The sequence below is a fragment of the Strigops habroptila genome, chromosome 10, assembly GCF_004027225.2.
Source record: "Strigops habroptila isolate Jane chromosome 10, bStrHab1.2.pri, whole genome shotgun sequence".
Classification (NCBI taxonomy): domain Eukaryota; kingdom Metazoa; phylum Chordata; class Aves; order Psittaciformes; family Psittacidae; genus Strigops; species Strigops habroptila.
Genome location: NC_046359.1, coordinates 2,113,573 through 2,141,116, shown reverse-complemented (window position 1 = coordinate 2,141,116; position 27,544 = coordinate 2,113,573). Strand labels below are relative to the sequence as shown.

Here is a 27,544-nt window from a genome sequence, read left to right as displayed (position 1 = left end):
TACAAGTACTTAGAAAAATGTAACTTTAGACTGGTTGGCTGAACCAAAAACTCTTGCTGCCTTATTTATTTTTCCTAACACCTTTCACATCCCTCAAGGCACGTTATGACTTTGAAAACTGGATTATATATGTGCATTGACTACCCAAGTGCTTAAAAAACTACAGTGTGCTAGACACATTACAACGTATTTGGAAGAAAGGAAATGGGAAAAATACTCAGTGAACTAAATCAGTAGGAGAAGATAAACAGGCAAAACGTAATTCTGTAGAGGGAGAGTTCGTTCCAAAGTGCCGAGAGTAAATGGTGGGCTTCATATCTCTGCCATAGATTTGAAATGAAGATTTAATATGCTGTCTCTGCTGAGGTGATAATATCTGTCAGCTTCGCCAATATATTTTATATATTGTTGTGAATTACTTAAGGTTTTCAGATGAACGACTAATTACTAACAAAATTCAGTGAGGATGTCTGTGTTAAGTATAGATGCATATATCTGTATTTAATGTCTCTTGGATGTCAGAGTGGGTTTTTTATGCTTCTGAGATTTTCTTATGCTTTTTATGCTTTGTGTGATGCAAAATACAGCATGCATCAATCACATCGCTGTTATGTGGCATTTTGCTGGTGTTACAAATCTGAGTCAGAATCAGGGAGATAGGGGAAATTATTTCCTTAATTTTGGACAGTTTTCTGTTCCTTGCAGCACGCCCATTCAGTTTGGATCTCCTGCTTTCCCTGTTGGTCAGTACAGTGCCTTGCTAATTTTAGTGAAGCTTAGCAGGGTTTCACTGAATGGGGGGAGACTTCCCTTTTATTTTATTTTTTTTTTTTAGGAGGAGGTTAAAACTAGGAGGTTTAGTTTTCTGGTTTAATGCACTGAAATGGCTCAGCTCAGGGCCAGGCTGGTGCCAGGGCCGTGCAAAAACAGAAGTAGGGAGTGTGTGCTGGGAGGATGGAGAGGAGGGTGAATCTCTGGCACTTGGCAGTTGGATTGGCTTGCTTTGCTGCATTGCCACAGTCACGATAATTTGAAAATAAGCAGTAATTTGCTAATTAAGGCTCATGTCCTTGAACAAGGCATCTTGGTGGCTCTGACTGGGTCTGCCAAAGCTGTGTGGCCATGCCAGGTGCTCCTCTGTCTAGCAGTTCCACCCCGGACCTAATAAATCTTTAAAAGAAATTGATAAGGTTTCCATTATTTTCTTCTGGTTTTAAGAACAACATTTTGTCAAGATGCTTTATCTGACTTCTTAAACCAGATGTATTAGAAGGATGACGACTGACTGGTAACCATTATAAAATACATTAGCATAGGATTTTTCTTCGACAGTCCCATTTGTGAGAAGTAATGAGGTCACTGCACAAGAAGTTTTGGATTTAATCTGGCATGTTTTGGCAGCTTGTTAGAAAAGCATTGTTTGGGTAGGCACTAATAGACTAATAAATCTTTTTTTTTTGTCAAGAGAATGTGTTGTCAGCACACTCTTACCACCTTGTGAACTTGGTCACTCTGCAGGAGATCCACTCACCAAAATGCTGTCTGCTCCATCCTGCTCTTTGAAATATGGGGGTTTTTTTTTCTGCTTAGTTCTGGTAGAGAGAAGAATGTGTATAACACTGATCACGAAGGTAAATAACAAGAGTAAAAACCCTACCAGTTGGCCCTCTTGCTGCTGTCTTTGTAGACACGGCTTTTGTACATGGAAAAGAAAAATTGCAGAAGTCACTCTAACGACACAGATCTGCTACCAGCATGTGACTGCTCCTCTGTGTATAACAGCGATAGGTAAACACAGAGTCGTTTCATTAAGTTAATGTATCTATCAATTTTCTTATGTTGCGTGCACTAGAATCTAAGTTCCTTAAGACTGTTTGGAAAGCTTAATTTTTTTTTTCCTTCACATCTCCTAAATAATTCTTGACAATCTAAACATCAGGCAGACTGTTATTCGACATGAATTTGTTGTCATATTCCAGATCTGCCTTGGATTGCGGCAGAATTTATTTCATAAAATCTCTTCCTACTTATTATTTCTCTTTCTTTTTAAATGGCACCACATCAAAATCTGTCCAAAATCTGACTCACTGATGAATTAAGTCTTCAAAAAAGACAGATGGAGAAAGCAAATGTTGTTAAAATTTTGTCTGAAGTATTATAGCTGTGCTAATGGTAACTTTTTGATCATAATTGCTGTACAGGGTTTGATTGTTTTTAAATTTATTTCTTTTGTTCTTCCCTGTTTCTTAGGGGAGAGGTTATACAATGTATAGTTATACAATGCTATTGTTTTGGCTATGCTATAACCAATACATTCTCATTGAGTTTCTCAGTTAAGCAATATAAAATGAGAAATTCTGTCTTGCTGGAGAATAGATGGAATAAAAAATTTCTAAGAGATTCTCTACTAGAATTTTCACTTTTTTCTTCCTTCTTTTTTTCCTTTAAACTGCAAGCCTGTGTAATTGTTTACTGAAATTTGTGGGTATCTTTAAACAGATTTAAAAGTTCTTAACTAAATCACCTCATAGATGTGCACAGTGTGGTTTCTATTAAATTCGCAATTCTGTGGGGAAAAGTATGAATGAGATTTAAAGTGTGTGTGTGGGAAGCTGGTATGACTTTTGTTCTTGTTGCAATTTGTTTATTAGTTTTTCCAAACTCTGCACATATCTGTCTTATTCTATTGATTTTTTAAAGGAAAGGCAGTAAGATTTTTCTCTTATCCATCCAGATAGTGTTTTCAATCAGGAATACTTCTCAACTGTGATGTCCTTTTCAATTATAAAATAGTATTTGCCTTTTATAGCTGAGTATTAAATAAATTTTAAAATAGGATCATCCTGACTGAAATAAGATCTTTTTGTCAAGATTTATGTGTGTGCATACAGAAATACTACATTTCTGAGTATGGCAAATAATATGTCAAATCTGAGCTACAAAATAGGAATGTAGATGGATCCTTGCAGTGCATGTATTTTATTGTTACTTTACCAGTGATTTTTCTTTCATGTAGATTGACATAAAGACAAATATGTACTTTCCTTTAGATATTAAACCCACTATCTCACCTGTGAGGGATTGTAAAATTATATCCCTTTAAAAGAGAGTACATCAATCTACAAAAAAATTGCATCTTCAAGACAAGGTATTTCTTACTTCTCTATTCCTAAGTGTATTCAGAAACAAAGAGAAAGCTACAGGATTTAAGCCAGTCTGAAGCTTGCATCAAATACTTGGATTCCTCTAATTTTGCTATAAAGTTACATAGTATAATGACATTTTTTCACACTCTGCTGTTGGGATACAGCAAACAGGCAGTTGTTTTGTGAGTATCTGTTCAACAAGATTTTTAAAGGGCCTACATCAAAGGGTCTTACAGCAAATTTAAAAGGATGTAGGGGTTTCTATGGTACCATGAACAGTATAACAAATAATTTGTTGTAGAAGCAGTTTCTAAAATTGGGTCTTTGGGGTGCGGAGAAGTGTTTAATCTGCGGATATAGCTGGTAGTTCTTAATGGTAATTAGTAGCTGTTGAAGAGTTTAGGTAGAACATTAATTAAAATAATCCTATCCAAGCCTTGCAGTAATAGGCACTGACTGCCATCTTTCCATGTGTTTTTTTTAATCAGGTCTATCAAACTATCACTAACTTTCTGCCTAGCCTGTATTTTCAGTGCAGTTTTACATCCTAATACTTGAAAACTTCCTCCTTCTGGGTGAATGCCTAAGACTTAATTTATCTTCCTACGGGACTTTGGTGTTTGTCTTGTTGGCTCTGAAAGCAGAAATAGAGAGTTTTTTCCAAGTATACCCTTAATCTAGAAACAGCTTTATAACTGAATATTGCAGTTTATGATAAACGAACAAAGTATTTTTGAAGTATAGGCATCATTGCCTTGTTAATGTGCTTTCCCCTCTGGCCACCCCTTCTCCAGTAGTTCTCTTTCTGTCACTCCATTAAGTACTGCTCAGTCATCAGTTGAAAAAGCACTGAAGGTGGAGGGAGTGCAGTCCTGGCTCTTTTGTCTTTGTTCAGCTAGATGAATGATGAGGACAGCTCTTCATTTCTACAGCTGGCCGCGATGGTGGAGCTCTTACCGTTTCCCTCCATTACACAAATTGGGTCAGGGAGTAGAAGGGGATGCGAGTGGTCAGATGCTGTCCTTAAAACTTGAAAAAGAAATCCTTCTGGATTCTAGATGTGTGCTGGTGAGTGTTAGATGAGCCATATTTATTTATTGCAGTACCTGTTTGGTCGGGAGTTCAGATGATGTTCACGCAGGGGCTTTGCTGTCCCGGAGTGGGAGAAGTAATACCATGTGAGGCTTCATGCCCCTTGGAACTCAGGGTTTAATTGAAATCTCGTCTTTCAGAAACCGTTGAGCTATGCAGCCCAAACATTAAGCATCCAAGCTATGTTACTTTCTGACCTGAAAACATTTCCACCAGTGCTATTCAAGTCTTTGGTGCCTTTGGTTTTAGGGTAACTTTGGAAAGAGGATACCAGTTGATTTAGTGAAATCATAACTCCATTTTCATTTGTGAGAATTATTTGTTCATTTTATTGATGTCTAGTTGCTTGTGTTCTGGAGAAACACAAACAACTAGACCTTAGAAAAGGTCTGTCAGTGTTTTGGAGCACTGTAAATGGGGACATTATTTTTCCATGTTAAGATTGTCCTAATGTCCAAGAAAGTCATGTTCCACTCCGACTCACTTTAGTGTGTATCTGCCTACAGTTTTATGGACACTACATTAAACAAACTATAATAATATGTATACATTTAACTCAATGTGCTTGTCTTCATGCTGCATAAGTCTGTTGTAATTTCATATTAATTTTGTTTTATTTATTACATTTGAGTGTACATTTAACCGAAGTAGGACGGTACACTGCAGTGTGTTAGCTGGGATACTTGTAAGCTGTTGGAATATGTGACGAGTGTAGTTTTCTGCCAGGTAGTATCTTTGAAAGAAAATCTATTTCAAAAGAAACGAGGGGGTGAAGTGCGGGGTGTGTGGTGTTGAAAAGTTCTGTGGGGGGTTTTTCCCAGAATGTTTTTATTTTCAGTGGTTTTTGGGTCTTGTGGTTTGTTTTTTTTTTTTTGTTTTTTTTTTTTTTTTCTCAGTTGTAAGTTATAACTTGTCTGTTCTTGGCAGCTGCAGTCAAATCTAAATATTCAAATTTTGTAACTTTTTTGGTTTTCTGTTTTGACAGACTTTGATTTTTTTTTTTTTTTTTTTTTTTCCTCTGTGTATGTGTAAAAATTGTTTTTCATTCTGAGTTGAAAACTTCCAAAAATACTCTTTAATAATTTCTGCCATGCTTTGGTACTGCATGTCATTTAAAAAAAAAAAAAAAAAAAAAACAAACCAAAAAAAACCCCAAACTAACCCTCAGGAGTTTTCATATCTCCCTATCAAACAAGTGTTATGCACATGTATTTGGATGTCACAGACATTGATTTCCTCGCGCACACGCCCTCCCCTCCTGTCCTGAGCTTTGATGGGCTCTGAAGATCTTATTAATCTTCATCTTTATTCATCTCGTTTCCTAAGCTTTTTTGAAAGCTCCTGTGTTTCTGAATTGGGCATTCTGTCTCGGTTTGCCAACTTTCCTTAGCATGGTAGAATGGGGAGAGATAATGGCAAGGGCAGAGATGCTCTGCCTACAGCTTGGAGGGTTTCTCTCCATTAGCTGTGCTGCCTTCTTTCTCCTTGTCTGAGGTAGAGCGGGCTTTGATGGATCTTTTAATATGAGTATCATCTTCCAACACAGAGCATGGGAATGGATTAGCCTAGAGGGTATGAGAGATGTTCTCTAAAGACAGTATTTTAAGGAGGACATCACTGGCAATTGGGCTTCATATCGACTTTTCTTGTGTTTTGCCAGCACTGTTCTGTGCGTGTATTGGTAGCTTTGAAATAATTTTCTACTGGTAGTTGTTAAAATAACTAAGGAATACATTTAATAGTCTTTGATTCATTCGCTCTTCATCTTATCCTTTCAGGTGGCATACTGCTTGCTTATATGAAGAACAATTAGGGAAATATTTAAATGGATTTGTTTCGGGGTTTTCCTGAGTCAGAGGGGCTTTATTTCAGTATTTTGGTGTACATAGTCCTGAAATAGGTTCTTAGTAATTAACTACAAAAAAGAAGGTGGGAGGGTAGTAGTTGCGTTGCATGTGTTCAGGTGAAAGTCCTGCTGGAATATGAAGTTCTCAGGCAAAAGAAATTAAGAAATTAAAAGATACTGCTGGGATAACCTTTGGGGCAGAGCTTAATCTCTCATATAGTCTACTGGTATCTAGCAGGTAATGTGTATGAGACAGTGAAAAGAAAGAAAAGGTGGAAGATAGCGGTGTCATGCTGAAATTTTTAAGGAAAAGAATGGGTTTGTTGTTGTTTTTCCTAACAGTTCTTTGTTAGCCTAAGAAGTGTTGCGTGTTCCCCTAACCCCCAAGAAAAAACAAACCAACTTTTTGCCAGTAAAGTACAAATTCAGCTACTTGAAAAATAAATTGTGTGTGATTAAATAACTTTTAATAAAGATTATTGTGGATTGCTGTTCTTGTTGGGTAGTTACTTCTTGATCGGGAAGAGATTGTCACTGACTTCTGAGTTGCAGTAAGTAATCAGGACCATTGACCTAAACAGGTATTTTGAATGGATGCCTAATGATAGTCTTCCCTCCTGGTTGTTTCAGCTTATTGTTGGAGGTCCCAGTGAGGCCTTCTAACTCTTCTGCATAGACACAATGATAGTGCTAGTACTGAAAGGGTAAAACAAAGGAAAAGAGGAAAAATGCAGTACAAATGGAAAAGGATCCTGGTAGTATAAAATAAATCTGAAGAGACCATGTCTAGAGAGAGATGCAGAGTGAAAACAGCACAGAAAGACTGAAAAGAAAAATTCCCTGACAGTCAGTGGAAGACCCCATCTCTAGCACATCCCTGAATTGTTAGGAGCTGTGCGGAGGCTGCAGCAAACTGGGTGCAGGGGCGAGGGTGCCCACTCCTCCTCACCCAAGAAGTTGCCTGTAAGCAGGCAGAGTCTGTTAGGCAGCCTGAGTGTGGCTCGCTCTTTGCTTTTGCAAACCATGCTGTGGAGGGGCAGTGTTTGTTATACACGGTGATGGTGAACTTCTTGACTTGTATTTATTGACTAAAGCCTGAAAACTGCTAATGCAATTCCTCCAAATTCCAAACCTTTCCTGAGGACAGGTGCCATCATGTGGCTTGTGCTGCTCCATTGCCTTGCGTGGGGAGGGCACAGCTCATGTCTTAGGCAGCATTTGGTAATTTATGTGGCTTGGGCTTGGTTTGTTCACAAAAAAGGATTTCAAAAGATGGTGAATTGCCACTCAAAATCAGCCCCATGCCCTCTTGGTGTGCGCTCATCTGCAGTTCTTTGAAGGTTTTATTTGGTTTTTGTTGTGGTGTTTAGGTCCAAGTTGTTCAATATAATCTTTCCCCTTCAAGAAGCCTGGCTGAAAGCACTTTTTTTGTTAATATTACTGAGGTGTTTTACTGCAACGGCAGTGGTGATTACAAGACTACTACATTTTGGCTAACAAATGCAATAAATGTGATGAAAATCCCCCTGTGTTTTACATTTCACTGCATAACATGTTTATATAACATGTTAAACACTTCTGTCTGAAGAACAGCTTTCCACAAAGGTAAAATGTATTTTCCATGGCACTTTTTAGAATTACTGTGGGAAAAGGTAATTCCTGCTTGCTTTTCTCTCCCTGCATATCTAAGTCTACATTTTCTAGTGTTCTAAAAATATGCGTCCTCTTATTTTCCCGCCGCCCTTTTGAAGTATAATTTTTGAGCGTGTCTTTCAGTTTTATGAGGTGAGAGGCTGTTATCCAGAGGACATGGTTTTCCCGACGCCGGGGACCTGGCAGAGGCGCTGGGCGGGAGCAGCCAGGTCCCTGCCGGAGCGTGCCGTTGCGCGAGTGCTAATTTGGCTTTTTGTATTCTTGTCCTGTCTGTTTGTGGTATTTAATGCTCTAACATCTCTCTGGTTGGGTGAACCCATATGTCATTCAAATGGGAACCTGTGCCTTGCCATTGGCCTGACAGCCGCTCAGCCGTGGAGCACAATGATAAAATTATGAAAACTGTGTCTCTGTTCATTGGACCAGTGGAATTTACAAGCATTTCTCCTCAATGTGCCTAAACACTATCTTGCCGTGCCTTGGCTCACACGGCAGATTTTTCTGGATTATAAGCCTTGTCAATAGTGTGAAAGCTCACTTTTGTCTTCCCCCCCCCCCCTTTTTTTTCTCCCTCTTTATTTGTAAATATGTACTCACAGCCAAAATCACAAGTCAGCTGCCTGCTTTGATGGTTACAAAAACAAATATTTTGTTTATATATTTAAAATAAAAGCAGAGATATTTTTATAATAAGCAACGTTTTGCTGCTGCTTGGTTATGTCAAGGTATTTAACAGTCAATATAAGAAATGTTATTTATATGCGGATTCTGTTTATTTCAGCATTATTTATAAAGCAGTACTGTGTGATGGTAAAGCCGTGTCTGTAAAGTCATGTTTTTGCTTCATGTCTCCCTTTTTGTGGTATGGTGCGCATTACAGATACATAATTCAAACATAAACGTTATTTGACATAAGGGAATAAAACTATTTTCAGCTCATGAAAAAACCCTGTTAGTATAAACTTGAAAAGCTCTTTCAAAATCACCACTGTCAAACTGATAGCACGTTTCTGCTGTAGTGTCGCCTTACTTTTTTGCCTGTGGTTGAAATGTCATGGTAATAATCAATTCATCTTATAAAACTTAGTGAAATACGCTTGCTAATGCTTGGAAGTGAAACCAAACCCTGCAATCCTGATGTATTAGTAAGGTATAATTTTGCCGAAATAGCCTTGGCTTCTGTTTCTGTGTATTTTACTTGCTTTGTGTACCTTGTCATTGTTTGAGTTTAGAAATCCAAGACAAGTTTCTCAGTAATTAAAATGATCAAGATTCTCCTGCACCCTTATATTATCAGAAAATTTGCTGCTCTTTCAGCATACAAAGGATGAATTTACTGTTCAAGCCTAGAAATAGTGTTGAATGTCTATGGTGGTATATATAGCAAAATATCAGAGAAAAATTCATTGTTGGGTTAATTACTGCTTGTTTCTCTGATAGTGAATTTGATAGTGTCTCTCTATGTGTTCTTTTTTTCCCCTTATTTATTATCTGAATAAACTTATCAGTAGGAAAAATGGAAGGAATGGATGGTTAGTATAGTTGAAATGGGTTTTGGTTTTGCTCTACAAGAGTAGAAAGACACCTGAGAATGGCTAGCAGGGAAAATTGGTTCCTGATTAGTCTTCCAATTAATCACAAATTTCTTGTATCATAGCTTGTATAGTACCTTTCCTGACTGTCATCATCAGACAAGAAGATTTTGGAGATCCTTCTAATCTGATGCATTACAAAGTTTTCTCTGGGCTTTCTGCTGTCCTCTTTGGGCTTGCTGGTAATAGTGTAACAGTGGGGTTGTGTTTTACATTCATGATCTATGAAAATTTTAAAACTGACATCTTTATTTTCTGTTTGCCAGCAAAATTATCTGCTGCTTTGCGAGTCGTAGACAGATCCCTATTCCTTGCCCCAAGGATATTGCAGGATAAATCCCTCAGCTCATAAGTTCACGTGTACATCGCTGGTTATGCTGGTAGCGTTGGTCCTGTTAAGCTCAGTGGCACTACTCATATGATTAAAATTTAAAAATGCAGTTTGTGGAGTTGGAATCTGAGTAACATGTAATGGACATAAATAAGGACGTGGGTGGGAAAGATGTATAGAAAAGGTTTAAGATTCTGCCGAGTTTGTAGGGCTGCTTTGGAAATGTATGTGTTTCAACTGGGACCGACTTCATGGTTTTATTTATAATATAAACTTTAATATAAGACCTATATAGCAAGTACTTTGAATTCATGTATTTCATGAATCCAGCTGTAATGTGCTTTGTAGGGCTCTGCAGAGCTCTGCACTGCATTGTGCGTCTGCCCTGTTCATGTGCTGAATTTCTTTCCTACTCCTTTTATATTACTGCGCTTGAGAGAGTTTCCACTTGCTAGTTGGAACAGAAGCTGAAGGGGATCTTTAGGAAAGCACAGTCAAGCAGACATAATAAATTTTGAAAGGCATAAAAACCTACCTCCCAATTGAGGGAGGTAAAGATTTACAATACATCATAGAAATACTTTTTTTTTCTTTTTCTTTTTTTTTTACTTGATAGAGCAAAAATCTTCTGACTTTGCAAAGCTTTTCTTACTGCAAGGCAGTGGAAGAGCTACTCGCAATGTAACAAGTTGTTTTCTTTTTGACTTGAAGATGAAATAAGATTATTTGCAGATCAGTTACAGGCAACAAAGTAGAAGAGGCAGCGCTTTTAAACAGGTGCTTGTCTGGGGTTTTTCTCTGATGCACAGAACGGTTACGTTGGGTGCTAATTATTTGATTAGATGCCTTCTGGAGAGACACAGAGATACACTGCAGTGAATCAGCTTGTCTTTCCACAAGGGAGCAGATCCTCAATCAAGTGTGTCCCAGGAAGAACAAATAGTGGTGAAACAAACTACCATTTAGTTTAAGATAACATCTAGTGGTGTATGCCTTGTATAATTTATGGTGTAAGGTGATAAAATTTGCTGGGTTTTAAGGGTCGTTAGTTGCCTGGTGCATTTTAAAAAATCCAGAAACCCAAACCTGCCAAAATCCCACCACTAACCCAAAATGTTGAAAAACATGTTTCCTTAAACATTCACAAATTTCCAGGCTAAACAGAACATACATCTTTAAGTTTGAAGGCAAGTTCTTCTCTTAGATTGATAATTTAATGACACTTACCGCATATTGGAGCTGTTGAGAGAATTGGATTATAAAGATTTGTAGATTGCTTTTAACAACATAGACTATTAATTTATTTTACCTTTCTAACATTCCTCTTACTTTGAAATGTTTCTTTTTAAAGAGCTGTTATATTTTATCATAAAGCATTCCTGCTTTCACTGCAAAAGGGTATTTATTACTGCCTCTCTTCTAGGTGAAATGTGATGACATCGTCTTTTCCTATCTGGTTTAAATGTAGGAAAAGGGATAGGTTTTGCAAGCATGCTATATGTGAGGAGAGGAAGAAAACAGGTGGATGTTGGAAGTGTTTTGTAATGGGGTCTTACCCAGAAGGGACTTACCTTATTGTAATACAGTATAGAAATTTACTTGTCTAAGTGAAAATGACTAATTTCACCTTTTTAATCCCCAAGTTGAATGCTCTTCCCTTCCTTGGTGATACATTTTTATAGACTTTTGAAGGTATTTGTGGCTACTGTATTTGTGTGGGTTGTTTGGCTATCATTACTGTTTTGAATGTTGATCTTAGTTTTGAATGACAAATGTTTTGCAGCTTGCTTTAGCTTACTGAATTTCTTCAAACATTGTGATCTTGGTGAGTAAATAGTAACACATGCTGTAGTTCGTTCTTTTAATTTTACAGAAAATAGATAAAATAGTCTTGATAATTTTAAAACGAGGGGATTTAGTCTATTCTTAACCGTACACTTGAAATAAAAGCTGAGTAGAAGCTGAAGGAAAGACTAGACTGAAAAAGCACAGATCATTTACTGAGGTTTTTAATTGTTGGTTGCTTTTAATTGGCAGTGCTCCTGTTCCTCTTCCCTGATCAACCCCCGTTCCCCAATTTCTGTGCTGAATATTTAAACCAGAGGTCAGTTTGGCTCTGTGTTTTAAAATATGCTGCAACTGAACTGCTAAATGGAACAACAGCATCAGCATAAAATGCAGAGACCGTATTAGGTCTGAGAGGATGGAAGTGCACATAGGTTATCAATAAATACCCAAATCAAAGTGAGTTTACTCTATAGATGTATTTTTTCTTAGTGAACTAACAGTGGTTTTGAGCTGCAGTCCCCTTCTCATCACAGAGTAATAATCCCAGTTCGTGCTGTTCGTGTTTTCTCCTTTTTCTTTCTTCTAACTCCCATAGCACAGCTTTTTCAATCCAGCATTCACTGCACATGTTCCAGTCATGAGGTTACAAAGCTGACATTGCAGTCTCAGCAGAGGTTATCTCTTTAAAATTCCCTAAAATTCCCCTTTGGCACATCCAGTTTGGCAGCTGGGTTTCTGTAGGAAACTGATGGAGCCACCCCCTCCCCTTATGTCCTTTATAAAAATAGAAATCTATTAAACCTCTGGCCAGAAGGGCAGATGGGTAAATACTCCCTCCAAAGCAGACAGTGCTGCTTCCTAAGCTTTTCTCCTTAGTTTTGTACTCTCCAAAAAATCAGATTTATATACTTCAAAGCCAACTAAGTAGCGAAAATACCTGCTTTTAAAATTAAAATGCAACTTGCCCGTTGTTCTTTAGGATATGTGAACTCTGTGCCCTGGAGGGTATATACAGGTGCTGAGAAATATTGACCTGTTGTTTGAAATACTATAAATAGTTACGCAACTGCAAAGTCAGAAGCTTAGGTTAATCTTAGAAGCTCATGTCTGAGAAGTGTTGTAGCTGGTAAAGTACAACTGGTACTGAGGATCTGCCAACCAAATGGGAGGCTTAAATATCTAACTATCAGCATAGAAAAGTGATAACTGACCTAATAATATTCAAAACCTAATCTAAATGGGCATTGCTCATTCACAAAGTGGCTTTACTTTCATGCAAATAACGTCCCTGAAATGCATTAATTATTTGTTTCTGCTTCTTGCAAGGAAGGAGGGAGAGAATTGTGTGTGCATCCCGCTCCCCATGTCGCTACTTTCCTCTTGGCAAGAAGTGCGAGGGTTGGGTGAGAGTAACGACTGCTTTCCTGCTTAAAGTGGCCTAAATTTTATGGCAGAATTTAAATGTCTGATTTTAAGACAACCCGAAAAGCCAGTGTCCTCCCTAAAAGTCAAGGAGAAGAGGCTCCTTTTGTAGCTTTGCTTTGTTCTGGAGCTTTCTTGTGGTACCTGTATCTTAGAGGGCTCTGCGTGTACTCTCTTTCGGAGTGCTGGAAGCTACTTTGTGTATGGGGTGTTTTTTTGGAAAGTGAGAATTGTGTATTTGGATTCACAGGGTGAGGAGAGTACAGGAAAACCAAAACCAAAGACCAGTTCAACAGCAGCCAAAGCCAACCCAACTGGTAGCTGTAGTGCCACTTCTCTTACATCAGCTCTGGGTTCATCTGACCATGCTGAGCTGTTTCTGTGCACTAAGCCAGCAGAAGGCTGTCCGTTAACTTTCTGCTATGTTGGTGTCGTGGAATGGCTCGGTAGAGGATCAGACCTGGGAGTGTCCTGGTTTTGGCTTGGGTAGAGTTAATGTGGTATTTGGTTACCAGCTGGGTTTAAACCATGATGGGGGACTGGCAGGTTGGGTGAAGAGAGAAGCTGGTGGGACTTCTGGAGCAACAGATTTGGAATTGTGTACCAGCTGTCTTGGTGCTTCAGCTTCTGGAGCATTGTACAAAAGGTGAACAATCCCCACTGGGTCCTCCTGTCCTTCCGGAAGAGGCAGTCCTATGTTTTTGTGATGCCTGCTGTCAGGAGACCCCTTCTTTCTCCAGCCCCTCTATGTGCAGAGGTGGGCACTGGGCAGTTCTGAGGCAGGAACCCGCTCAGTGGATTAGAGAAGCAGCTGGGAAGCATTTCTGCATGGAGAGTTTCCTGTAGATCAGCTTTGAATAGCTCCCTCCTGAGAATGTGTGCTTTTTCCATCACCTTTGGAAGAGCTTAGCACTTGTTGGCTGCTCTGGAGAACTGCAGCAGCAGCTGCTATTTTGACTCACTCTGATGCCTGGTGCTTGTGATCTCTCTGAGGACTGTGACCCCTGAATAGGCTCTTCTCATGTCTTTGTTGATGGTCAACAAACCTACATGGCCATTTATGACTATGTTCACCTGACACCTGATGCTAAATCCTGTATGAGTTGCACGGAGCATTCTATTTTCTCACTGTAAGTTAATCATGTCTATTTTCTTGGGTTTATTGAGGCAAATCTTTGCTAACATGGCTTCACTATTTAACCATCTTTGGGTCAGCCTGAAGCCCTTTTCTTTGTGTCTTGCTTTAATGCAGTGAAGCATCTGCCTCCTTGTTATGCTTTCTATTTTTACCATTCCTGATTTCCCCACCTTTTATTTATTGAGAACTTGGTATGTATTTGACATAGGAAACAACAAAAAAATTTTTGCTCTTATCCTCCTCTCTGCTGGAGTTTGGGGGTGGATGAAACACACAAAACTCCACCACTCTAAATTGGTCTAATAAACTAAACAATGCAAGAATCTACAACTTTATCACACATTCAGGTGAAAAAGCATAATGAGCACTTGCAGTCCATTTCAGTGCAAAGTCAGATGGATTAAGATGGGTTTCCCTTCATCACATGTGCAGAGAAATTTATTTGTGTAACAAAAAAATGCTGACAGTCACCTCCTGCAGTCGTTTTTGGAAAAGGCTGCTTCTTACCAGTGTTTCGTAAAGGAGGAGTGAGAACACAGAGGATAATGTTCAAAGAGCATGTGTGGGGAGCTGCAGTTACCTTGGGAGTGAAACGAGGAAGGTGTAGGGTCCTCGCTTGTGTGGTGCTGACATCCTTAATCACCTTTCTGAACAGGCTTAAGTCTGGGCCCTTTCTGTGCTTAGCGCTATAAGACAAAGGCTACCTGGGACATCTTTATTACACAAAAGCAAAATGAACTGTTCAGTTTCCTGCTTGTCTGTTACTTTTGGCAAAATGTGCTGCACCAGACGGATCGCACCATTCTTTACAGTCTGGGTGTCTTGGAGTAAAAAAAAAAAATCAAAGTTGACTGGTTTCTTTGTGTTTAACTGAAAGATTTCCCCGTAATGCAGCTGCTTTGTCAAAAGAACACTCCTCCCGACTTCACAGTTTGGAGGTATTGAATGTTCCTGATGGATCCTTTAAAGTGTTTTAAAGTGCATAATTGGGGCACTTGAGCATAAAACTACAATTATACACTTGTGTGTTAATTTTGTGTACAGATAGATATTACTTCAGTCTGGCCATAAATGAGAAGGAAGCGTTTTATTGTGACTGTAAGAATTTGTTTTGTGAATGCTTAAACAAAATAGGTGTTCAGTTAATAACCCCAGATGATCAGACTTGATGGGGGAAGCAGGGTTTAAGCTTTCAAGAAAGGGAAGGAACATGAATGTATGTATTGGAGATGCTTGAGTGCTTTGAAAGAGTAGTAGGTATTATAAAGATTAACTGATGGCGCACAATATTTGAGTTAAGATTAGTTGCAATATTAATGAAAAAAAGAATTCTAGTCGGTTGGTGAAATGAATGAATGAGCTTGATGGTTGATTCTTTGTAGGTTTTTAAGGGGGCTATTTTCAATTAATCAAAACAGGTCATTTTTGATAAATGATGTTATGACTATAAAGGTTCTTGTTTGGTTTTCTGTTCTATTTTGAGGATAATGTTACATGAATTAGATTGTTATTCACATACTTACATTTAGCAGATGTTTCTAAGACTTATTTGTGGTAACTGATAGGAGGAATAATTTACGATAATAATCTTATTTTGAGTATAATAAAACTGTAAGAAATTATGATGTACTATATGGTTTCAGCCATGAATTTATAAGATTGATGTCTTTGATGTTCCTGTCAGGGTTCTTTTGATGTTTTCCAGTGCTAAGTAGTAGGTCATATTAAATAATAGAAATGGAATAAATCAAATATATAAACTCTGTGACTGTAAGAAGGGGCCTTGAAAGTTTTCTTTTAGAAATACTTGCAGCAATATTTGAAGTCATAGCTGTGTTATGGTTGTAAGATATAGCATGCAGGCTATTATGTAATTACTCTTATTTAAGAGCCTGACTTGGTTTTGTCTGTTCCAAATAGAGAAAGGGAAAGAAAAGCCAGGGCAGAAAAGATTTACATCGTCCTCTTTTTAAATTTCTAATGCTGTTTGGTCAAACTCATCTAAAGCAGGGTTTGGATAGTGGTTGCTTTATATTTCTCATTTTTCTAGGCAAGCATAAGTACTGCAGAGTCTCTGCCTGTGTTGGTAGGAATGTTGTTGTTGACTGTGCTCTTGACTGTACCACAGAATGGGAGCCTGATCTTAGCAGTTAATGCTGTGCGGCAAGATAATAAATTATGCTGGGCTGGTAGAGACATAATCAAATTTTCTTATCCAGTTGGTTCAGCCAGTCATTCTGTTTGCCTCAGGTTTCCTTGCTGTGGGGAATTTTTAGTGTCCAGATTAAAAGTATGATTTTAAGCCTACTATAGTAGAAGCAGCTAGCAGAATTCGGACTGTACAAATGACTGCATTCGTCCCAGAAATTGCTGAACCTAAATGATAGCTGTAAGAGGTCATGCTTTTTTCTTTTGTGTGTTGACCTCCTATGCTGTGGACACTATTTGAGGATTGAAATCCATAATGAGAACACAAGGAGCTGTAAATCTGTTCTCCTGCTGCATGTGCATGGCAAGTTTTTCATGATTAGAAGTGTGATATCCCTTAGAAAAGTGAAGGATTGGTACTGGTGGAGGTGGCTCGCTGTGTGTAACAGCAACCTACTGCTCTGCTGCTTCAGCCAGGCCTAGGAGGCAAAGCTGTGGGGGCTAACTTGGAAGTGTCAGTCTCATCAGAGGTGTCCGGGCCAAGCCAGAGAGGGTCTCTGTCAAACACTTAGAAATTGGGTGTGCCCCATGGCTGTTAACTTTGTACTAAGACACTGGAGTATTGAATCATAAAATGGGTTGGAAGGGACCTTAAAGATCATCTGGTTCCAGCCCCCTTGCCATAGGCAGGGACAGCTTCCACTAGAGCAGGTTGCTCCAAGCCCCTGTGTCCAACCTGGCCTTGAACACTGCCAGGGATGGGGCATCCGCAACTTCTCTGTGCAACCTGTTCTAGTGCCTCACCACTCTCACAGTAAAGAACTTCTTATGTATAATCTAAATCTCCCCTCATTCAGTTTAAAGCCATCACACCTTGTCACTGCGTGTTCGTGTAAAAGTCCCTCTCCAGTTTTCTTGCAGGCCCCCTTTTAAGTGCTGGAAGGCTGCTATAAGGTCTCCCTGGAGCCTTCTCTTTTCCAGGCTGAAAAACAAGTCCAGATAGATGACATCAGTTGCACTTCCCTTATCCACCAACACTGTAATTCCATTGTAGAAGGCCACCAAAATGACCAGGCACGATTTGCCATTTGGCAATTTGTCTGATGATTTGTATGCTTAGAGCAGCTCCGCATCATTAAATCACAGAATGGTTGAGGTTGGAAGGGAACTATGGAAGTCATCTGGTCCAACTTTCCTGCTCAAGCAAGGCAATGTAGAGTGGGTTGCCCAGGACCATGTCCAAACAGCGTTTGTGTATGATCAAGGGTGGAAACTCCACAACCTCTCTGGGCAACCTGTCCCAGTATTCCTTTACCCTCACAGTGAAAAAGTATTTTCTGATGTTCAGAGGGAACCTCCTGTATTTTAGTTTGTGCCTACCACCTCTGGTCCTGTCACTGGGCATCACTGAAAAGAGCCTGGCTCTGCCCTCTTTGCATTGTCCTTTCAGGTATTTCTGTACATTGATGAGATCCCCCTGAGCCTTCTCTTCTTCAGGCTGAACAGCCTCAGCTCCCTCAGCCTCTCCTGATATGTGAGGTGCACCAGGCCCTTAATCATCTTTGTGGCCCTTCGTTGAACCCTCTCCAGTATGTCCGTGTCTTTCTTACTGTGGAGCTCAGAACTGGACATGGGACTCCAGGTGTGGCCTCAGCAGTGCTGAGTGGAAGCACCTCCCTTGACCTGCTGTCAATACTTTGTCTATTGAAGCCAAGGATACCATTAGCTCTCTTTGTGGGCACATTGCTGGCTAATATTCAAACTTGGTGTCCACCAGGACCCCCAGGTCCTTCCCTGCCAAGCTGCTTTCCAGTTGGATGACCTCCACCACATATTGGTGCCTGGGGTTGTCCCTCCCCAGATGTGGGACAGGAATAAAGAAAGGAGAAGAAAAACAGCTGCTGGGGACAGAGGGTGTGCACTGTGAAAGGTCTGTGAAGGCCAGCAGTCCAGTGGAACTGAACCAGTTTGGGTGGGGAGAGGAGAAAGGCATGGCTTGCTGAAAAGTAGAAGGGCTTTGAAGGATCTCAAATGATTTAGTTCTGAAAGGTATCGAACTTAGGAATGGTAAAGACAGTATTCATCAAGATCGATATTTTTGGAGGAACACGTGAATCGATTAAAAAGCACCCTTCTGTCTTGAAAGAGCCCGGAAGAAAGGAGAACTCAAGGATGTGCAGGAAGTTGGGGAAGTGATGCTAAACAGGGTGCGTGTGCATTCTACCTTTTATCAGTATTGAATAATGTTTGCAATTTTTCCAACTACCAAGATTGTGTGCTAGAAGAAATGTAGAGTGAAAGACATCTTACAGAGGGATTTTCCAAGTCTCCAATAGTTTAGTGTTAGGAGTGTCTCTGTGTAAATGCATAAAAATGGAGGATTACTCATGTGGTTAGATTACCTGCTATTCAAACTCAACCCATACCTCTCCTTTGTGTTCCCTGCTTTAGAAGGTTTGAATGGCATTGCAGAACTTGTCTGAAGAAAAATGATTGTCTGTAGTTTCTTAACCATAGTTTATTTTAATCACCATTTGAGAAATAGTGGTCAAAACTGTTACCAATTCCCTGGAGAATAAACAGCAAATACAGGATTTGGGGACCAGAGACTGTGTAGTCCACTTGTTGATGCAGAAGAAGTGCCCTGTAATGAATTACTTGTTACATGATTAAAAATGCATTTTTTCTTTAACGGCTGCCATTTCGTAGTTGGGTTTCATGCTATTAGTGTAGTGAGAGATGAGGTTTCCTGCAGGCTTTTTACTGGAGCACCAACCATTGGAGATACTATAGGGATCAAGGGGATCCTCCCACTGGTTGTGGCAGTTCTGATGTGCTTTTCCTTAGGTTGGTTTGTAAAATGGAGATCTATTACTTTAAGCAGATTACATGATCCCTGTTAATTGTTTTGATCACTTTAAAGAAAAAAGAAAAGGAGGACTGAGTATAAGAATAGATATGTTATCTGACTCATCATTTAACTGTGTGTGTATATATATATATAGGCATTATGATTTCTCACTCTTTTTAATACAATATATCAAAATAGCTCCCCTGAAAAAAATTCTCTTGCAAATTTTCAATCTTTTCTGTGGTGCTGGTCTGAGGGGATGGATATAACAACATAGAAATCTCTTCCTAGAGATTATCATATTTTCATCCCTTAATTTGCAGAAAGGACCAAATGTTGCATTGGTTCAAACTGTAATGCACTGTACAAATCAACACTACCAGGCTCTTGTGTAGAAGAAATTTCTTCCTATTGTTTCTAGCCTCAGCTGTTTACCTCTCCCTTGAAACTAATTTTAGCTCATCTAAAACATGCAAATTTTTTCTTTCTGTTTGTTTGCTGTTTTTAGGGGAAGGTGGGAGTGGGACATCGTTGTGATATTGGCATAGATTTAGCATTTACGGCAGAGGTAGTTTTCATCAATTTCTGACAAGGGAATCAAAGTGTTCTTTTTTGGAAGGAGAGATATTGCTTTTCCTTATAAATGATTGACTATTTTGTGGCAGTAGTCTTTATTTATTTGGCTCTCATCATGAAGAATAGCAAACTTATTCAAAATCTCAGTACATCAAAAATATGTCAATACATAAAACATAAGTACTATTCCATACTACAGTCTATGCAAAAAACTATGTTAATAAGATGTGAAGGTTGCACAGCTAAGAAGTCAGAAAACATAAATGATAAGATTCTAGCAGCCACACTAACTGAGCCACATTTCACATCCTCTATGTTTTATGAAATGCCTTTGACAACATAAATCAGAAAGAGAAGGTGCTATATATGTGCAACATGGCTTGGTTAATGCTGCTTTTGGAACCTTAACATCTGTATTTTCTGACTGGAGAGTTTTTTAATCATGTAATCTTAGTGGGTTTTTATGTTTTTGGGGTTTTTTGGTTTTTTGGGTTTTTTTTGTAGCCTCTCTCTTTAAAAAAGAGAGTAGAATTGCCTGTACTAATAATGGGTTAGCTCATGTTGCTTTGATTTAAGCTACAGTAAAAGGCAGTATATAGAGCGCACCTCGTGACAGGTACATATTTGATGCCATATACATTGCGCTGACAACTAGTGTAATCATGCTGCTGTGTGCTTTTTGACGAAAAGGGGGCTACAGGCATGTGTTTGAAGTCTTGTCCTTTCTGTCCTGCACTTCAACAGTAGCACAGGGCATGACTGCATTGCAGACTGCAGCATATTGTAAAGATACTTGAGCTACCTTTTTAAATGAACTGGCTTGTGTACAAGAAGCAGCCTGTCTGCAAGAGTGTGGATCTCCCTCTGACCTGATTCACCCTTCTTTAGAACACAGCAGATTAGCCTAGCACGGCTTTTGGTGTGGGCTCCTTCCAATACCTGAGCTGGTTTGCAGTTCTGTGTACTGCACTGCAGTCTTCAACATAGACATACATTTAATGACTCTGCAAAATCTGCTACCTTGCAAGTTCTGGAATGGGGATTATTGTACTGTGGCACAGAAACATGCTTTTTATCCTTTTGCTTCCTTGCTCTGGGTCACAGGGTGAACCAGTATCAGGCCCAGTGTTAATATTTTAAAGGCCGTTAAGAAGATTTTAAAGTTCATACTTCAATGTAAAGGCAAGCAGTCTAGGAAAGACAGCAACATAGGTGAAGCTTGTGACCAATGTATTGTCAAAAGGTCACAGCTAAGTGATAAGAAGTAATAGAATTTATATAATGCATGAATAAAATGCCTTAGCATCAGGATTTTTGATTTGCCTCTGATTAATAGCCTTGACATTAACACCCAGCTTTTTACTTGCTTTTTGGTCATTCAGCGAGAACGACTTGCAGCCTTCGTTAAGATGGTGTGTGCACAAACACTGGGGTTGGACATGGTGATTTGAGCTGGGAGACCATTGTGCACTAGCTATTAAACAGTTTTCCACTGAATGTGTGCCAGAGTGTTTCCTATATTATATTTTTCTTCTTTCTGTAATCCAGCTAAATGTACAGGTGAAGATCTGGGCTTATGTGAACTTGAAAGTTCTAAATATTAACTAATTTTTTTTTTTAAGTATGTGAAAGCCAGAGGGCTTCTATTCTATTTTTTTTTTTTTTTTTTGTATTTTTTGTTTTTCTAATTTTCTATTCAAAAGTATGGAGAAACGCATGGTTTGAATGTTTGGGGGAAAGTATTTATGTTCTGGCAGAGGTCTGGCTTTGGAAATCTAAGACTGAGGCAGTAGATGGTTCAGAAAATCACAAAAGTTTTATTTGAAGGTTTGGTAGGAACTGTGTGACAGCTTTCTTTATAGTTATTACTGAAGTGACCGCTGTAAAATTAAAAGAATTAGAATTAAATTTGACTATAACATTTTGCTGACCGAAAGAAGGTGCCGTTGTACTCCTGGTGTGAAGTACAAGGTAGTGGGCCTTTGGGTTTGGTGTGGGTTTTTTTGTTTGTCTGTTTGTTAGTTTTTCCCTGCGAGTCCCACTCGCTAAACATTTTGTATTGTAATTTCTATGTAATTACAGTGTTATAATTGCTAGGAAAGTGGAATGTTACTGATTATTACATTTCTGAAGCCGGTACTGGTTTCACAATGCTCTGGTCTGTTTCACTGTTTCTCAGCAAAATAGGCCACTGAATCAGGAAGTGTCACCTTTTTTTCTGGCTGCCACCCCTGCCTCTGGAGTTCAGCTTTTCCTCTCTTCGTAAGTAGGGCTGAATGCTAACCAGGCCACACACACCCTTCTCCCAGGTTTTTGTGTCATGACACTGTGGTCCAGGATTTCTGAACTGTGCTGTTGCTCACTACCAGCATTATCCAGGGTCTGCCTTACCTTTTGGGCACCAAATAGATCGCGGGGAGAGGCAATGGCTGATGTTGCCAGGACTCTTTCCATGTGGTGAGCATGTCATGGTGACTGACAGGTTTAGGTGGGTCCCGGAGTGACTTGGCAGAGGTTTTTGGGATGGGAGACATGTAAAGTTTCTTCCCTTATTGACCAGCTATAACCATGGTTTAGAAGTGCAGTAGCTGCATATTGCTGGTATTGTTAGGGTACCTGTGCTAACACACTAATTCTGTTACATTTTAATTTTAAAAATTATTATAATGACTGTAATGCTGTCTAATGATCCTTCTCCTTTGACATCAGTTATGGATTATGCACACAAAAAATTGCTTAAAATTTCCATTACTATCAAGGTATTACCTGGACAAAGAATGTCTGCCACAAGACCCCTTGTTTAAGCAAGAATTAAAGATAATGGGCTAAGTTATAGGTTTAATTGGATTTCTCCCACCTCTTCATTCTGGCTGCCAATTTTGTTCCTCTTTTATTCTCATCCTTTCTTTGTTAGCGTTCAGAGTGGTTTAATCACTGATGGCCGGTCATACTTCTCCCAAAATAATGCTATTTGTACTGTGCAAGTCAGATAGGAGGCAAAGTAATTATTAACATTTCTGTGCTTGCCTAGAAATATATTCAAATTCGGGTCTATTTTTCTCTTGAACCGTCCCAAGAACGTGTGCATTACCACAGGCATGCTGAAGTTGCCCAAATTCTCATCTCCTGTGTTGTGTGGCCGGCCACAAAGAATGTGGGTATAAGGGAGAAAGGGAGGGAGGGTTTACCTTGAGAAGAAGGAGGATGCTTGGGTCATTCTCTCCAAGCATTGTAAGTAATTGGCTTCAGATTTGTTTTGTTCTGGGGAGGTTTTAATTAAGCTTTTTTATATGCTGTTTAATAAACATTTGTCCATAAGCGGTATCTTGTGATCCCCATCACTAAAGCAGGATTAATTTGCATGTTGTTGTTTGTTATTTATTTAAATACCCACAGAAATTATACCGAGTGTTCTGCTAAGGCAGTGGTGATGGGTCTCTGCATTGAAGAGTATAGCATCTGAAGCTACATGTAGCATTAGGATTATTGTTGTGTTTTGGGGTGGCTTTTTGATAATTTTGTTTTTTTCTTTTAATTGGGAGAATATGCAGGAAAATTCCAAGATAGCTAACATAAGTTCAGAAGAAGAGCCCAATACCCTTTTTTACACCAGTGTCTGGAAGCAGACTGCTAGGGAAAACATGTAAGAAAATGGAGCAGTCTCACAGCTTCTGGTAATCAAGGTGTTACTGCCTCTTCAGGTTGCTTACATTGGTTCCTAAGTATCTCACAGGACACAAATAAATATTGCAAAGAGGCAGTTAGAACATAGGCATGACTATAGCAGGTCAAATCAAGGATCATGTAGGCCCCATATCATGCCTCCAGTGGGGCTTTAATTGGATGCCTAGAGAAGAGTCAGAACAAAGCAGGCATGTGATACTTTCCCCCAATACTCTCCAAGCCTCCAGGTATTTTCAGTTCAGGGACTTCCTGAGCCAGATGTGGCTCTATGTATTTGGTAGCCCTCAGAGGATGTATCTTTTGTGAACTTGTCCAGTCTTCCCTTGAGCCCACATAAACTTTCAGTTTTCAAAACATCATTTGGCAAGGAATTTCAAATATCTGCTGCCTCTGTGACTAGAGAACCTCTCTCTCATGTTTTGAAATTTGATTCTACCAACTTCTATCATTTAATGCTTTTGTAGATGGTTTTGTAGCTTGCAGTACATTCTACTTCCTGGTGGCTTTTCCATACTCAAAGGGTTATAGTTTCTTCGTATGGAAACTGTTCCATACCTTGGTAATTCTTCTTGCGCTTCTCTGAGCCTTTGTGTTTGACCTTTCCTACTAAGTCCAAGAAAACTGTAGTGAGGGATTTTTCTTTGAGAAAGCTGTGTTGATGTTTCCTAATTCTGATCTTCATTCTTACCTGTCCCGATTTATCCAGAACAGTCATCAGTCCTTTTATAGTCTCAAATTACTCAAATGTCTGCCTTTTTCTTTTTTTAAAAGCCATACTCCAATTCTCATCTACCAATTCAGTTCCAGGTTAGAGGCTGTATACCATCATTAGTCATACAGCTATTTAATTCTCTAATTTGTTTAGACCTCTGGAGCGATACTATGTGGTCTTACATGGTCAGTTTGTTCCATGCATAGTCCCAATAGATTCAGGTGCATTCATCAAGTCCCTCACAAAGGAGGACTCCAGCATGGGAACCTCTGAAGATTTTTCCACAGTGCACACTAGTGCAAAAAATTTTCTAAGCTTCTCTGAGATGACCCTGTTTTCTCTGAATCTCCTTTTATACCTTGATCATCACTTGGAACTTCATACTCTCTGGTAGACCTCCTGCTCCTGAAGTGTTTAAAGGAATAATTCATTACTCATTTGATTCCCTTTCCTAGCTATTCCTCCAGTTCTTTCTGGGCTGCCTTATTACATTTGAAGTGCCAGAGTTTACAGTCTTTTCTGTTCTCTTCATTTGCACTTGGTGTTGGCTTATTGAAGGGTGCCTTTTTGCTTCTAGAAACCTGCGATGAGCCATGCTGATGTCCTTTTGCTCTTCTCAACTCTTTCTGAATAGGCGGTGAATATTGGTTCTGTGCTTTCCATGTGGTTGTTGTTAGGCAGCTTTGATGCTGCCAGTGAGATTTTATTTCTCGTAGCTGTCTGTTAGAGCTTCCTTTTAACAAGCTTTCTGCTTTTTATGTAGTTACACTTTTTGAAGTTAAGCACAACAGTAGTAGGTTCCTTGATTTTCATGGTTGCTGTAGGGCTGCTCAATTTAACTGTGCTATGGTCGCTGATGCATAGTGGTTCCGCACTTGTGGGATGTAGAAGTAGATGATTCCTGCTGCTCAGGACTGAGCCAAAGGCAGCGGCTCCTCATGCAGATTCCCTAACCAGCAGCTCCATGGAACAACCTTTGGCAGTTACCTGGTACTTTGGTCTCTGCTTTGTAGTCCACTTGCTCAGTCTACATGGGAGGAGCTGAAATCTCCTTCTATACAGCCTTGCACTGTGCCTTTGCTGACCTTGGTGCACTGCTGTCAGTGTTGCCATAGTCTGGCCATGCCTGCTGGTCCCAGCACGCACTCTTCCTGATCCGACGAAGCTCCAGGCCTCTGCTCCTTGCTTTAGCAGAGTTCTGGTTTGATTTGTTTCTAAACTCTGTAAACCATATAATGTTACTTCATCAGTGGCTGTCTTCCCCATGTATTTGTAGCCTCAGATCGTGCAAAATAGTGACCCACAAATTGTTTCCCTTCTACCAGATTTCTGACTACTGCTAGTGCTTCTGTTTGAGGCTTGATGTTCCAGTGATCCAGTTTGTCTCCTACTTCCCCCCCAGTCTCTGTGTGTAGAAGGCAATGTATTGTCTGTTTGCCTGACGATATTCCAGCATGCCCGTTTTAGTTTGCATTATAACAACCTTATTTATGCATCAGCAGGGAGAGGGTATTTGTCAGAAGGGATTGCTTTGGTCACAGAAACATCTAACTGCCTGTGAAATGTTAGTGAAGGAAATAAAAGTGCGGGTAAAGAGAACAAGTGCAGAAGTGGAGTCAGCTTAGTTGCTGACCTTAGAAGTTAGCAAGAAGTAGGACTATCAACTTCTGGCAGAGGTAATAGGAACAGTTCAAGCTGTGATAGTAAAAACAGCCTAGACAGGAGTTTAAATTTGACTTTGTATTATTATTATTATTGTTATTATTATCATTGCCTAGCAAATACTACTGTATTGTTGAATGAATGTAGTAAGTTAACTTTAAGTAGAACAGATATGTGTTTACATGCTGAGTAAACAGATTTATCGGTATATCAGAAACTCAGAGGAAACAGTTCAGAGATCAAAGCATTTCGGATGTGCTCAGGTATCTGAGACATTTGCAGGGGTGTGCAGGACCAACAGGAGGCCCATTCTAGAAGGGAGAAATTCTTTGTTGCATCTGTGGTTCATCTGAAATGGTACTAAATACCTATGTTTAGGGAAGAGCACAGGTACCTATAATTGGGACAATACAGACACAATATCAGGAGCTTGTTGAAAGTGTGCTCCTTCAAATAGCTCAAGAAAATGTCAGCGTCTATTGATACAAGGCTTATAGAGTAAACTGATGCGGAAAATTCCTCTAGCATTTTAATTGACTTGCTTTTGGTTATAGTTTAAATTCTCAGTGTGTATGTGGGTTCTCACACATATGCTGATTCGTCTATTAATAGCACCTGTAAGAGGTTATTTTATGTTGCACTTGTGTTTTGTTTTTATTTTTTAAAACAAGGATGTATCTTAGTAGGGGGGGAGGAGACTTAGGTTGAACTGGACCAAACAAAAAACTTGCCAAACCCCATTTTTTTTTGTGTAAGGCTTAAACACACAAATGCTAAGGGTTATGGGCAAAGCATTTCACAAAAATTAGTACTTCGTTACTTATATATGTATGTGTATATATATATGTATGTGTGTATATATATATAAAGACTTCTGGGTCAGCATATCAAAATGATTCTTCTGTCGATTTGCCTCAGTAGTGTGCCCATGGAGAGCAAACATTTAAAATGAGTGCTGCCTGGCATTATGGGATTGTGATGTTCAGAAGCATAGCATTTTCCTTAGAAGCTCTTCTTGAAAAGAGTAACTGTACAGAGCACTTGGGCTTACTCCTGCTCAGGCAAGAGGATCTAAGGGCTTGCATTAACTGCTGAGTGAAAGAGTAGGATTGTTGGGTCAGTTGTATAGCTGAGGGATATCACTTCTGATCAGGTTGCCGCACAGATGTGACATAGCTTGATTTCTTGTCCTCCTGCCTCAACTCATGCGTTTGCTTTGCTTGGCTCTTCCAACAGATACCGCCTCAGTATGGTCAGCAAGGTGTAAGTGGCTACTGCCAGCAGGGCCAACAGCCCTACTACAACCAGCAGCCGCAGCCTCAGCATCTGCCACCCCAGGCACAATATCTGTCACAGGCCCAGCAGAGGTACCAGGCTCAGCAGGTAAGCACTGTCCTTCACTATGGCAGTTACCCTGGAGCTAGAAGTGTAGAAATGAGCTGTGTGAAATGAACAAAACCCACTCGACTCCTGTTTGAGAGAACAGTGTTAAAAACAAAATTAAATAAACATGGAATCAGACAACATCCTTCTGAAAAGTCTTTGGGGATATACACACAAATACTTCTGCACATGCTTTCAGGCTTTATTTTATATCAGCTTTTTTGAATAAAGCCAGTGTACATACCCCAGCAACTATTAATTCTGCTTTTAAAAAGAAGTAACGGTTTCTTGATCTGATGTTAGTGGAGGCTTTCCTTGCTTTTGTTTTGTTTTTTTCCTCTCACAAGACATTGTTGAGAGCTTCTGCATCTAACATGGTTACTACTGTTTTGGTTTTTGTGCTCTTTCATTTGAGAATAGATGAGTTCAAGGCATTTTGGAACTGCTTTGTCAGGGGAGCTTCTTAAGAGATATTTTTAATTGATATTACAGCTATTAATTTGAATGTTGTCAGTTTGCA

The 27,544-nt window shown here is 39.4% G+C and overlaps 1 protein-coding gene across 7 annotated transcripts in view; it reads left to right on the top strand.

Moving 5' to 3' along the window:
- The window catches only part of ARID1B (AT-rich interaction domain 1B), a 330,667-nt gene that overhangs the window by 54,856 nt on the left and 248,267 nt on the right, over positions 1–27,544 (top strand). For all 7 annotated transcript variants that reach the window (XM_030499916.1, XM_030499913.1, XM_030499915.1 and 4 more), the window contains exon 3: positions 26,878–27,024. In XM_030499916.1, the coding sequence (XP_030355776.1) occupies positions 26,878–27,024 (147 nt within the window). The remainder of the gene's footprint in view (positions 1–26,877; positions 27,025–27,544) is intronic.